At 43.9% G+C, this 14,508-nt stretch overlaps 1 protein-coding gene across 1 annotated transcript in view; it reads left to right on the top strand.

Annotated features, from left to right (window-relative positions):
* Positions 1-14,508, top strand: part of GLG1 (golgi glycoprotein 1) — a 191,291-nt gene that overhangs the window by 143,735 nt on the left and 33,048 nt on the right. Inside the window, exons 9-18 of the mRNA XM_050922334.1 lie at positions 1,191-1,312; positions 2,088-2,189; positions 4,018-4,174; positions 6,098-6,235; positions 7,983-8,069; positions 9,048-9,110; positions 10,091-10,204; positions 11,272-11,360; positions 12,272-12,389; positions 13,940-14,032. Of these exons, the coding sequence (XP_050778291.1) occupies positions 1,191-1,312; positions 2,088-2,189; positions 4,018-4,174; positions 6,098-6,235; positions 7,983-8,069; positions 9,048-9,110; positions 10,091-10,204; positions 11,272-11,360; positions 12,272-12,389; positions 13,940-14,032 (1,083 nt within the window). The remainder of the gene's footprint in view (positions 1-1,190; positions 1,313-2,087; positions 2,190-4,017; positions 4,175-6,097; positions 6,236-7,982; positions 8,070-9,047; positions 9,111-10,090; positions 10,205-11,271; positions 11,361-12,271; positions 12,390-13,939; positions 14,033-14,508) is intronic.

Below are 14,508 nucleotides of genomic sequence, written 5' to 3'. Positions count from 1 at the left end.
CCCTCACTTCTGTGCTGCAGCAGCCTCAGAGCTGGGATCCGGACTTCCACCCCTCCGGCTCCTGCCCAGGCTTGGGACACCTGAGCTGGGGGCTGCTGCCACTGCCTGCAGCTCCTGCCAGGGCTCCGGGCTTCTGCTCATTCGCTCCCTCACCCATGGCTCCTGCCGGGGCTTGGGGCTTCCACCTCCTGCCCAGGTTCAGGGATCTGGGCTGAGGGCTGCCAGCCCGTGCAGCTCCAGCTACCGCAGCTCCTGCCAGACTCAAGGATTCCCCCCCCCCCTCTCTTGTCTAGGCTTTGGACCCTGGGCTGGGGGCTGCCACCCCACGCACCTCCAGCCCAGGCTCAGGGACCTGTGCTTGGGGCTTTTGCTTCCCTCAGCTCTTGCCTGAGCTCCAAGCTAGGCTCTGAAGGCAGCACAGAAGTAGGTATAGCAATCCTGTAGCCCCTCTGCAACAGTTCTGGGACCTCACACAATCACCTTTTGGATCAGGATTCCCATGGTTACAACACTAAACCTCTGAAATCAACCAATTTTAAGACCCTGTGGCTTTGAAATTGACCAGCGTGAACCATGAATTTGGTAGGGCCCTACCCATCATCCAGCAATTAGTGGGTGGCCTCTTGTAAATGCCAAAATCCAAATCTTTACTCTAAAAGCCCTGAAAGTGAGATGGGAAATTACTGCTCTATAAACAGAGCTTTGAGTCAAATATTTATACAATGTATGCGTGTACCTCCCCATCACCATCTATTCGGTTCATTGTTTCCAAACAATAAGCAGAATAGCACTGGAGAAATCCCAATTCATGGAACCATGGAGTAAGATATTTTCCTATTTACTGTCCTTGGTTCACTTGAGAATCTATACAGAGGCTTCAGTAGCTATCCAGTTAGAAACTTGATTTTGAGAAGTGTTTCAGTTAAAGGTCATTTACTCAGATGCACAGATTTGGGCTTTTTCTTGGGAAAGGGTACAGTATGTAACTGTAATGGGAGTGAGTGAAAAACCTTCCTTCTCTAAAGCATTCTGCACTGTCAGTTGCTAAAAAGAGCAACTGTCAAATAGGTGTGGTGTTTATTACAAGGCAGTTAGTGTTGTGGAATTGCCAGTTAGAAGATAGGAGCACTCTGACACTGATCTCTCATGCTGGCTAAGCTGTTTTCCTGTCTCCAATTCCTCTCTTCCAGCTTCAAACTCTGATTCAAGAGACTGACCCTGGTGCAGATTACCGCATTGACAGAGCTTTGAATGAGGCTTGTGAATCAGTAATACAGACGGCTTGCAAACACATACGATCTGGAGATCCAATGTAAGTGGATTTTTCATAAGTCACACTGTACTTTACACATGCCCAGTAGCAACAATAAAGTTCACTTGAGTAACCAAAATAGATATTAACCAGTCTAAAAATGAAGACTCCCAAGCAATCCAGAGCATGTACCAGCAATTTATATAACAGCTGGAAGTGGGATCCAATCTGCAAGCAGCTCTTGCTGTAGATCGTGCTGAAATTTTTTGTTATAGGACTAGCGTGGTGTTAACAAGGGTTGTCTAGCTTTATTAGTTGTAGGTTGAACTTGAATCATTTGGTGTGCTATCTTCTGTTACACGCACCTTCAGAATGTCATTTTTCTAATGAGAAATGCAGGAAAAAAAGTATCAAAAGGTTTTTTGAAAGATAGGAGAAGGAAAACTATATTGCAGAGACAACTGTCCTATTTGTACCCTCTTCTGAGCCTGTTTTTTATTTATATATTAAAATATGCTTTTGCCTGATTTAACTGTGAACACATTTGTCTTGTTCATATACACAGTGGAATTTAACACAGCACACATGGGAGTGTAACTATTTTGATTTATTCCTTTTTTAGGTAGAATGTTGGGTTTTTATTTTATTTTATATTTTTTTAAAAACGCTCTGTGATGTGACTTTCCCCTCTTGCCAGCCAAAATTTTTCTATGGAAAGGCAGATCTGCTGCATACAGAGTTTGAATCAGTACAGTGAGTGGTATATGTGGGGGACACACAGCATGGCCTCTCTCCTTTCTCATTTTCTTCTCTCCTGTTTCCCTTCTGTTCCCAGGATTCTGTCATGCCTTATGGAGCACTTGTACACTGAGAAGATGGTAGAGGACTGTGAACACAGGCTCCTGGAGCTCCAGTACTTTATTTCTCGTGACTGGAAGTGAGTACTGTAAAACAGAGGGTTTAATTTTTCTCTGTGTTAGCACATCAGCTGTGCCAGATAAGCAACCCCTGTACACCAGCACTGCTTTCTGTTTCTCAACTGGAGATACTTTATGCCAGCATGTTTATGCCCTGGAGTCTTGGCGCCTCATCTCTCTGTCCAGTGCCTTGGCAGCCAAATCTGCTGTGGGGCCACCCACCTATTCCTGGTGTTGATACAGAGCTAGAGATTGAACTTTTCAGCCTGTGTGTCTTTATTTAGAGCTCTGAGACTTGAGAGGAGGGAAGGCATGTGCACGGTTTTAAGCAGTTCATTGCCTGCATTTCAGATAAAGATTACTTGCCCAGTGAATGGGAATGATCTTTAGTAGTGATGGGTGGGTATTCGTTTAAAAATATTGGTATTTAGTATAGGGAGGATTCACTATTTCTGTAAGAGGTTTCCTATTCTTTCATGGAACGTGGAATGCTTCCAGTCCTGCCTTTTTTCACTCCCAAAATCCTTGTAAGCCCTGTCTTTCTGGCCAGTACGGACTAGGTGGAATTCCCTTTAGAGCATCACTGCCTTTTTATTTGGCCAGAGTATCTCCAGTGATGGACACAAAGGTTTCATTTCCCTCCTTGCCCTGCCTCCTTTGGCTGCATTTATTGCCTGAGCCACACTTCCCGCAAGCCACACTTCCACTCTTGTTTGAAGCAAACCACTTGATTAATCTACAGAATTTTTCGTTCTGTCGACTAATGCTTATTTAACCCTCATGCTGTTTGAACAAAGATCATTCTAACTCAAATTCTAAGTGGACAGATGGTGCCCAGCCTTTCATGTTTATAACCACCATTCCCTTGAGTTGGCTAACGAAGCTGCAGTGTAATTCCCTAGTAGTGCAGGCAGAATGGAAATCTTGCATGATTTTATTTTTCTTATTGTTTCTCAAAAGCAAGTGTTTGCAGAACTGTTTTGTCTACAAATCTCCTCCTCCTCCCTACCCTTCTGAAAATGCCATGAAGGCCTGAGGCTATTTATAAACCTCACCACTATACTTCTCTCCCACTACATTTCCATTCCAGAAGGCTCACAGTACCAACCCCTCATTTTGGTGTAATATAATTAAACATTTCCTCCCAAGAGCAGATTCCATGTGTGCAGAGCGGGGACACTGAGGCTTCACTTCGCCCTGTCACCCCAAATCTGAACTGACTGTGGTTAACTGGAACTAAAGCTGCCTCCTGTAAAACAGACTTATTTCAAAATGGAAATAACGGTACTGGCATTGGAGGTGCTCTTTAGGCAAATCTAGTGTGTACTCAGCTTCACTTTATCGCCTGGCCCGCTGTCGTGCTACCTCAGGGAGCTGATTTTCTCCAATTTTGTGCACTAAGCGTTGCCAGGCCTGGTCAGCATTGGGATAGGAGATCTTAAAGGAAAACAGAGGTGCTTCAGGAAGTGATGTGGGTGATTCATTCAGTGACTCTTCCTTCTGAGTCAGTACTAGAGCAATCCCCTTACATGTTATGGGAGACTGTGCTGCTGGAGGTGGTCACTTTTGGGAGAAGATATAAAATCAAGATCTGGACTACCTGAAGACACCAGTGATGCCAGAGCATTTGTTGCAAGAATAAGGACTTGATTCCAGATTGTGTTATACAGTCTACCAGCCTGCTGCTTTGGTTGGTTACAGAGTTCTCGTGCTTTGATGTGTTCAGTTAATAGTGGATCTGTCCACTTCATAAGCGTTTCTGTTATCTAAAAATATATAAGGCATTTGGTAGGTGTTGGGGTGTGAAAGGTGCTGTGGTAATGTTTGCTTCCTTTTTTTCTTCTGCAGATTGGATCCAGTCCTTTATCGCAAGTGCCAGGGAGATGCTTCTCGACTCTGTCATACCCATGGCTGGAATGAGACTACTAGTGACCTGATGCCTACAGGGGCTGTCTTTTCCTGTTTGTACAGACATGCCTACCGCACGGAGGAGCAGGGAAGGAGGGTATGCACTCAATATTAACTTTTCATTCTCTTCAGTGGTGATCTGTCGGAGTTGGATGCATGTTCAGTTATCAGTCATGCTGTATTAACAGTCAGTACTACTGAAAACTAATTAGAAAAGGCAGTTGCAAAGATCCTTACCAGCTGTGTTCCTCCATGGACGTACCTTTAATGTCTATTAGAACTTCAGTGGAAAGAAGAGAAATGTAGTGTCTTACCAGCTCAAGGAGTTGCAGCAAAGCTTGAGACCCAAGAATCCTGTGTTTAAATCTGTGCATAGATGCTGTGTAAAGGCCTCTAGCAAATCATTCGACTGCCATGTGCTCCAGCCGCTTAGCTGCCAAATTGCTTTTATACAAAAAGTCCCTCTGTCATAAAGGCCAGGCTGTTCTCAAATTAAGACCCGAGTCAGTTCAGAGCAATTTCCTTTGGTTTACACAATCTATTAAGAAGCTCTGCGTAGTGACATAAGCTATCTTTTAACCCTGGGTAGCAGAAACCATAATGTATTTCCCAGTAAAACTTATGACTAGAACACAGTAAAGATTTGACTTACTGCACTGGTGCTTTCCTCCTTGGATATGTGATTCAGAAACCTTTTACTGTTGTTCTGTGGGTTCTTGTGCTGAGTTTGCTGCCCTCTAGTGTCTTTGTTGGGGGTCATAGCCTCTCTTGGAAACATTTCGCTGCTTAAAGTTCCATTTGCTGCTTTGGTGGTTGCGCTGTCGGATGCAGTTCCGGTGAGTTTTGGTGGGATTATGCAAAGATCTTGCTTACAAAATGATTCTCTAGAGCCTGATGTAAATTGTCTTATGATAGGGGAGGTCAAATATTGATCAAAAGTTCCTTCCTTGTAGGGAAGGAATCTTGTATTCGGTGGTTTCCAGTTCAGCCTTTTAGTGCCATGAGCTGAACTTCTCATTGCAATGCCTTTTACATTAGTACTAACCGCAGGAATTTCAGGTCCACTGCAAATGATCTAGCAGTTATGAGAGAAAAGTTGTTTATATGTGGGGAGCAGGTGTGTCATCTTGCAATTTAGTGTTAATGAAGGACTGATCCCACTGATTAGAGCTGTACTTTGTCCACAATATTTGGCTATACAAATATCCCACCTGGTATTTACCTAATTTCCAGTAAGTGGTGGCCACAGTGTTCTATGTAACTTTCAATACTCCATGCTGTTCCAGCTTTAAAACCTCATATAACTCTGCCAATGCATCTCACACCTGAGTTGCAGATATCCTGCTTTTTCAGTACTGCAGCCCCTCAGTCCTCACCAGCATCACCACCTGCTGTTGCAGTCCTGAACCCTTCCACAATTTGTGCTTCTACTTCAGTCTTGACATCAGCATCCTTATTATGGTAATATAGGACTCACCTAAAGGAAGTGACATGACACATGCAAGAATATGGGCTATCCTTCATAAACTGTCACCACTGAGTTATGAGTGTCTTCAGATTCAGACATAGTCCTCGAGAATAGACAACCTCTTTTCATATGTAATGCAACGGTGTCCTGTTTTCCAACTTAGAGGCCTATTCTGGTATTTAGTTCCAAAGCCAAGTGAATGTTACCTTCTAGCAAAATGGTCGTTGCTGAATAGTACATGCCACAAAGACCACAGAACAAAGTATCTATCCCTAGGGGGAAAATGTTCTCCAAGCAATGAGGAAAGCCAGAATTGAGGATACCTTTGGGACTCAGATCACCTGGCTAGTATAGGTCAAACTTATCGTGGGGCTGAAGCTCTCCATATGTAGGAGACAATGATCTGCTCTCACCAGAGGTTAAGAAGAAGAGAAATTTCTTGTTACTTTCCATGGCACAACATTTATCAGTAACTGAACAAATCAGTTTGCTATGTAGTAGGTCAGAGCTGCATATTAGTCCCTTTTAAACAGTTCTCTGTTCCCCATTTAGCTGTCACGAGAGTGCAGAGCAGAAGTACAACGAATCCTTCACCAGCGTGCAATGGATGTGAAGCTGGATCCAGCCCTCCAGGACAAGTGCATGATCGACCTGGGAAAATGGTGCAGTGAAAAAACAGAGACAGGGCAGGTACTGTGAATTGCTGTATGGCAGTTACTCCAATTGCAAATGTGTGAGGATGAAGGAAACCCTGTGTTGCTGGCAGGTGTTGATTCTTTATGTTCATAGCTTATAGTTTATTAAAATTAGTAAATCCCCAGGCACTTTAATAAATAAAATATATAATAGGCAAAAAGTCATGAGTAGTAATGTGTGTCTGTGGAGAAGAAGCTACACAGCTATGGAAGTTGCCTGGTAGAAGAGATCTGAATGCTTAATATGAAGTGATAGTTAACACTGTGGGCTCTCCTTTGATACAGCAACTATCTTTTTTTCAACTCATATTTGTAATATCCTGTTACAAACTTGACATTTATTTTCCCCATAAACTTTGTCCCATTTCCGTTTGGCAAATATTGACATGCTTCCTGTGTTTGAAAAGAGCTGAAATTAACATCTGCTGCTCTTTAACAAGACTCCAACAGATAGTTCTTTCATATTAAATCATTGTGCACTGGCATAGTTCTGGGGGGAGAGCTGTTAATTAGTGTATGCGAAAGAAATCACCTCACTCATTTTAAGTGTTTCTCACTGGTAGGTTTTGGTATCATACATGCTGGAATTAAGGGTTCTGGGGATGCTGCCACACTCCCTACCTTGAAGTGATTTCCTCAGACTGGGTTTACAGTTTGGTTCAATGTCTCTCAGCACCCCCACTATACAAATTGTTCCAGCCCCCTTGTTTGGTAGTGTGGGATGTTCGTCCCTGTGTGAAGGTTACACTTAGCAAACTAAGAGCAAACCATCTGACAGAATATTTCAGCATGTGGTGTTCCACCCTAAGGGCATTCCCAGTCACTGCAGATAGTGTCTATTACTTGATGTATGCCAAAAATTTAAACTGCATTTGAAAATTCAGACAGAGGTGCTTACATTTTATGTTCAAAATGTGATTAGTGTTTTTAAAAAACAGTATTTTTCCACTTGAAAATAAGACTAAGTGGACAGAGGCTCATTTTCATCCAGAGATGTTTTCTCTTCAAAGCAGAAAAATGCAAAATATCCAAAGTTCAGAATCGTTCTTGAATTCAAGACCATTTGCATTGAAAACATGAAAATCATGTCTTCTGGGTGGTGAAAAAACCTCAATCAAAATAAACATTTTTCATCATTTTTATCTCGTTCATTGGCTGTGGAAGGCAGCTTGATCGAGAACAGTAAAGCGTTTGGGGTTGGAAATTTGAGTTCTGCTGCTGTCTCCCCTCGTGCAAATCACTGCTCTTGTGTACCTCATCTCACCCTGTCTGTAAAGCATCAAGGCCAGCGTCCCCATCACCTATGAATTTACTAAGGAACTGAGCAGGGAAGCCACCAAAAGAGTAAGGAACTTGAAACATAAAATGAACATGGAAAATCTTTAAGTATAATCTCATCCCAAATTAAAAACTAAAGAGCAGACTTTCTGAGGAAGGCCATGTGTTGGGGATAGGAAAGAAAAGCATGGGGTCCAGCAGTCCTGCAAGACTCCAAGCTACTTTATAGCTGAGGCCCTTCATCCAGCATAACACCTTGTTGCTCTTGCAACCTTGAGTTGAGCTGAACAACTGGAACTTTTCTGAGGCAGTGTTTAGTTCTCAGAAAGCAGGCAGACGTAGGGCCTAGTGAACATTAGGGATCCTTTACTTGCTAAGATGTTGTATGTGTCATCATTTCTCTGGCATGGGGCTCTGAATTTTCACTATCTTGTCACATATTAAGATGACTTGTCTCTCTGTAGGAACTTGAATGCCTCCAGGACCATCTTGATGACTTAGTGGTTGAGTGCAGAGACATAGTTGGAAATCTTACTGAGTTGGAGTCTGAGGTAAGCAGTTTTCAGCCTGGCGCAAAGGGAAGAGTCTGTAACAAAGCATATCCAGCTGCCCTCATACCAATCCTGAGGGGAAAAATACACACACACCCCATTTCTGTGGTGGGTTCCTAATGTATCAACAACCCGCCACAGACATTCAACCATCTTTGAGGTAAAGCAAGTCATCCCGGGTCAGTACTGCACAAATTTTTGTAGGGAAATGAAATAACAGCTGGGATATGAGATGGGCTGAGTGCAGACACCACAATGAAGGTGGCCAGGATACTGGGGCTAACACCTGTACTCTTGCAGAAAGGAACACGAGATCTTAATGATCTAAATTTGCTCAGGAGCTCAGATTTTGGCCTTCTCTGAAAGCAGTTGCAGCAGCACCTGCCTAATGTTTTGCTGGAGGCAATGTTAGGTAATGAGTGGTGGGAAGAGCATCATCAATGGAGTCGACAGCAGCACTTCTTGCAGCAGGCCAGGTTTCCATTGAGTGCCTTTCCATCTAATCATTGGCTCTGTTTTACATCCAACAAGCTCTCTGCTCTAGGGGCTTTCTCCTTCCCACATTTCCAACGCATTTTGCTGAAAATGGCTACTAATCTCCAGCTGTCTAGGTTGCTGTGCGGCACCTATCACTGTAGTATCTCTGGAATGAGTTCCTCCCAGTGAGACTGAGCTGGCTGAATTATCTGAGTGGTAAGGGCTTCTCCAGCTCTGTGGAGAGCTGTTCTGCTCCAAGCCCCCGACCTGGAAGGCTCTCCCATCATCACCACACACTTGGCTGGAGCATGCAGTGTGACTGCCAATGCCAAAGGGTGAAACTGTCTGGATTTCATCTGAACGAAATACCATAAACTCAGGTGGACAGCTTGACTTGGAGCACAATTTTCAGAACTTTTAATGTATGAGCAGAGCCTTTCCTTTATGGCAGTTTGCTGTGCAGTTATTACTGAAGCTGAATGTTGCATGTCTTCTCTGCAGGATATTCAGATTGAAGCCTTGCTGATGAGAGCGTGTGAGCCCATCATTCAGACGTTCTGTCATGTAAGTTCTTCGTGATAATCTGGGAATGCTAGGGAAATGAGGACAGTGTTGGAAAGGTTAGAATTTCCATTGTTCAAGCATTGTTGGAAGTACCAGACCCAGGCATCAGAATGAATGCTAATATAAATGGGTGCAATTAGTGGTGATTTTATGCTGCATGTTTGTTTTGCCTAAGGATAAAAACCAAGAGAACACCCAAACCCTGTGTGTGGTGCCAGAATTGCAGCTGGGGATATCTTACTTTACAATAATTTAATGACCTAGGATTAGGTAACCATTTTCAGCCCGTGTGTGTGTACAGGGGTGTCATAAATACACAGCTCTGAGCCCTAGTCAGATTGTTCACAGAACTAAAAAACAAGCAAGGCAGATGAATTGTATATCTAATAGCCAGCTGAATCCCAAGACTCTTAATTTCATCCAGGGCGTCTGCTATTATCATACTCCCTGTTACAGGAGTTAGGACTTCTAGATGAAATTGACCTGTAATTCAAAATATTACTGTTTATATTAGGTCAGAACCCCAGTTCCACAGCAGTAGTGGCTCCGCTCCCTTCCCAACACTCTTGCAGCCTCTCCTCTTTACTGCATCACTCTGTGGTATTGATTAGTCACACTTTATGATAAGCAGGTAGCTTCACATCTGTTAGTCACAAAGTTCTTATCATAGATGTCAGTGTTGGCTGTGTGTGTGTGTGTGTGTGTGTGTTTGTGTGTGTGTGCGCGTGCGCGCTCATGCTGCTTTGAGAGCACTCCACTCTCAAACATGTGACTAAGTATCTACAGAGGGATTAATGTTAATTCACACAGGGTCACATAATGAGCTCAAGTTCAAAGTAGAGAACAGCGCTATTAATTTCACTGCCTTGAACTCTTATTGGCAGTCATGTCATTTGATTGGTTGATTTATAAAAAGCGAGGCAGAATGGGAATGTTTTCAAGAAGGTAACAGCCTGTCCCTCCTTCCTTTCTTCCTTCAGGAGATGGCAGATAACCAGATAGACTCTGGGGACTTGATGGAATGTTTGATTCAGAACAAGCACCAGAAGGAGATGAATGAGAAGTGCGCCATTGGAGTCACTCACTTCCAGCTGGTGAGCAACTATTTGCCTCCATACACCGTATTCCTTGTAACATCTCACTTTTGTCCAGGGAGAAGTGGGTAGGAGACTTCTGATCATGCTCCTCTTCATGATCCAAGACCAGTACAGCTCTTGTGAATTCACTTCATAAGTCTGATCCCTTATTTCATGTCACTATTTATACATCTAGTCATAAACTTTCACTTTTGAATGTTAGCTCTAATTCCGTTGATGCACCTTCCCTGTCTCTCTTTGAGGCAGGGCCCAGTGCATTCTGCAGCACAGTCGGAAAAAATTCTATGGCAATATTAAATATTAAGGCTACAATGTAGTCGCGGAATCCGTGACTCCAGCCTGCGTCAGTCAGGAGCTTCAGGCTCCCCCACCACCTGTGGGGGCCTGGAGCTGCGGGTTACCCTCGCCACCTCTGGCGGCCCCCACAGCTCCTGGGCGGCGGGGTGGGGGACCCCTTAGAGCTCCCAGTCACGGCGGGCCCCTGGAACTGTGGGTGGCGGGGGTACCCACAGCCTCTGTGCAGCTGCCCTACTTCAGGCGGTGTGGAGACCTGCTGATCCCCATTTTGTCAGGGATATTTTAAGTAAAAGAAAAATTCATGGAAGTTGTTACCTGTCTGTGACTTCCATGGATTTTTCTTATTTTCCCATGACCTGTCCATGACTTTTACTTAAAAATATCCCTAACAAAATCTTAGCCTTTGTGATGAGTAGTCAACAGGGGCAGCTGCCCCACGAAAGCTCAAGCCTGCCGCAGATCTTGTTAGGCAAATTATGAGGTTGCTCTTCGAAGCCTGTCACTCCTTGAGACTCATTCTGTAGTGAGGATGTCTTGAGATTGTGGCTAACATTGTTTGAGGCATGGGGGTAGGGGTGAAGAGGAGAAATTGGCCAGAGGGGGCTCATGCTTCTGGCCAGTGACATTGCATCAGGTACATAACGTATTGACTCTGTCTGAATAGAGCATGGCAATTCAGGTGCTATGGCATATGCTGTTTCAAGGAAGCCTAGTGTCTCATCTTATTTTGAAATACCCCTTTGAACGTCTGCTTCTTTTTCACTTAGGTTCAAATGAAGGATTTCAGATTCTCATACAAATTTAAAATGGCTTGCAAGGAGGATGTGCTGAAACTTTGCCCCAACATCAAAAAAAAGTATGTAGCAACTGAGTAACTAGAAGCATGTAATGAAGTCCTCTAACAACATTCCTTTGCCTCTGTCGTCAGAAGTGTTAGCCTGCCCCAGTGAAAAGCGCTGTTTCTGTTAAGCTTTGCTTGACTGTATGCGGCAAATGTTTACGATGAGGGAGGTTCCTCTTTAGGAGAATAGTACTTCTGCCTTAGTTGCAAATTTCTAATTTTGCTGTTCTCTTCAATGGCCATAAGAATAGGCAGACCCCCCAGAATTTTAAAGCACTTACGTTATCCATTGTCTTGTGCTGCTCCTGAGATATAGGAGAAAGTGTTGATTAACTGATGAAAGAAGCTCCACAAATTTTCAGCGGGTTTGTTCTCTTCAAAAGAAAAATGTTTTAATGGCCTAATATGATCTACGAACAATTGATGATAAAAATGTGAATTGGAACACAAGCTCAGGCCTACTCTTGCTTTATGCAGCGTATGGTAGGTGGTGTAGTCACTCGTCCTCTAGTGCTCATGTGCTTACCTTGGAGACCATACCCCTGACATTGAGAGTGAGATTTTCAAAAGCACCTACATGATTTGAGAGCACAAGTCCCAGGTTTTCAGTGGGATTTTACACAAGTCCCCGTGTGCTTGCATTTATAGTGTCCAGTACAGAACCAAGTTGCTGAGTCTGGATTTGGGATTAGAAATCCTCAAATTGTCTATTTTAATCTTCAGTCCAGTTACTCTCATCTGATTGTGCCTGGGCTAGATCAAATGCACAAGCACTTTATGCTGACGTGGCATTCCTGAGTATCCTGGGTTACTAAGTTACTTTGCTTCTTGGTGACTTGGTGTCCTAACGCTAGCCCTTTGGCCTGGTGTGCAGGGCCAAGGAATGGGTTGGCATGATAAATAGGGACCTGTTTCCTTTTCTGCAGGGTGGACGTGGTGATCTGTCTAAGCACTACGGTGCGCAATGACACACTGCAGGATGCCAGGGAGCAGCGAGTGTCTCTGAAGTGCCGCAAACAGCTGCGCGTCGAGGAGCTAGAGATGGTGAGTATGCATGAGGCTCGTGGCCATCTATTTTCCAATAATAATTTCCCCTCTTGCATGCTTTGGAAAACGAATTAAGCTCATGAGATATATCTACTTTCTACTGGGAGAGCTAAAAGGGACAACTTTTAAAGCAACACATCAAAAAGCCAGTTGCCTTTCAGACTCACAGTGATGACTTAGTGTTCTGATGCCAGCTGCCTGAACATAGCTCTTAATACTCAACAGCTGGATGGCAGTACACAACCACTGATTTCCCCTAGCCCCCATGAGGAAAGTGTGAGCCATATTTAACACATGAGGAAGTTGAGGCTCAGAGATGAAGTGACTTGTCCAAGGCCACTCAGTGGCTCAGCAAGGATTAAAACCTGTTTTTCTCTAGATGAGGCTACCTCCTCTTTCTCTGGCATTGGTAGTATTTACAGTAATAGAGCCACAAGACTTTTCCGCCTGCATTGTTTTGTGTAAATGGTGAAGTTCTGTCTGACCATCCCCAGCACCCTCAGAGGCAGCATGCTCAGTCTGTGGGTTGGGGGCAGTGAATATCTTGCATCACTGAGCAGCACCTTCAATTAAAGAGCGCACAAGGATGGGTTCCCATCAGTGTTCTGGCCTTTAATCTTCAATCAGAAGGATGTTGGCTGACTTGGACCCTGGTGTGGAGGGAAAGGGAGGAATCTTCACTGGTGTGGAGGAACCCTGCATTTAGAGGGAGGTAGGAATCCCCACTCATTGTTAGTTTTCTGTGTGACCTCAATTTAAATGCAAAACAGTTGGTTCAGTATGGCAATGTAAAATAGAATTTCACTCTAAGGCTGTCTCTACACTGCCACTTTCAGCACTAAAACTTTAGTTGCTCAGGGCTGTGAAAAAACACCCCCCGAGCGACCCAAGTGTTAGCACTGAAAAGCGCCAGGGTAGACAGTGCTTTGTGGCTCCCGGTGATAAAGGTCCCACCCCTCGTTCAGGGTAGTTATTTTTAATCTCCAGGAGAGCTCTCCCCGGCGATAAAGCATGACTCCACTGCCCATGTCACGGCGCTGCCGTGGCCACATTGTGGCGTGGACAGTTGTAGACATACCCTAAAACCTACAGCCAGCTCTAAGACATGACCATGTCTTGATCTGCTGCATGGATTTGCAAAACTGATTATTCACTGGCTTTTACCACTTGCCCTGACCAGGATAATTCAGACATAAGATCAGGTAAGCATGAAAATGAAGCTGGTGAATATACATACGTGACAGATGTCTATGACTGGAACAAGAGAGCCAGATATTGTCAGTCCTGCAAGGAAAGGTAGCCAGTGAAAAGTACCCAGAGTGGGATATGCATCCAAGATAGTACCTAGACATGGGACAACTTAGTGACCTTTTCAGCACTGATCATTCTTACCCACTGGATCCACACTGAAGACTTCTCTTTTGTGATACTTCAGTGACTCCTTTGTCTGCTGTTGTGAATATGCTGTAGTTCCTGGATAAAACACTAATTGACTTTTTGCTTGAGTCAGCTAACTGCTTGTTTTCCTGGGTCTACTTATCTTATAGACGGAGGATATTCGACTGGAACCAGAGCTGTATGAGGCTTGTAAGAGTGACATCAAGAACAATTGCCCGAATGTTCCCTATGGCAATGCACAGGTGATGGGCCTTTTAACTATTTCCATGTCAGTTTTTCACTGCACATAGCCTATTTTTGAAGAACATCCTTGTCTTACCAAGCACACAGCATTAGACTTGCATTTTGGAGTATTTTCCAATTTTTGTGAAGATTGGAGCATTTCAGTGTCCAGCTCTTTCTGCATAACATCAGAGCACAATGTGGCAGTTGGTTTATCCCTTTGTACTGAGGCAAAGATAGCAATTTGTAAATCTAGTTGAATAGGAAGGTGTCATGACCATCTTATTAAAACTAACAATTGGCTAGCTGAATACACTCTGCTCTGCAATACATGAGTGTGAGATTGATTGATTTATTTGGGGGAGAGGGAGTTAAATTCCAGCCTCTGATGCCTAGGATTTAACAAGTGCAGATACTTGAAAATGAGCCCACAGGGGAACATCAAAAGTATTTCTTGACAAAGTATAAAGGGGAGGATTTTCCCCACCGGTGTGCC

The sequence above is a fragment of the Gopherus flavomarginatus genome, chromosome 14 (genome assembly GCF_025201925.1).
Source record: "Gopherus flavomarginatus isolate rGopFla2 chromosome 14, rGopFla2.mat.asm, whole genome shotgun sequence".
In the NCBI taxonomy this organism is placed as follows: domain Eukaryota; kingdom Metazoa; phylum Chordata; order Testudines; family Testudinidae; genus Gopherus; species Gopherus flavomarginatus.
Note: the sequence above shows the minus strand (reverse complement) of the source record. Positions and strands in the feature narration are given on the sequence as shown.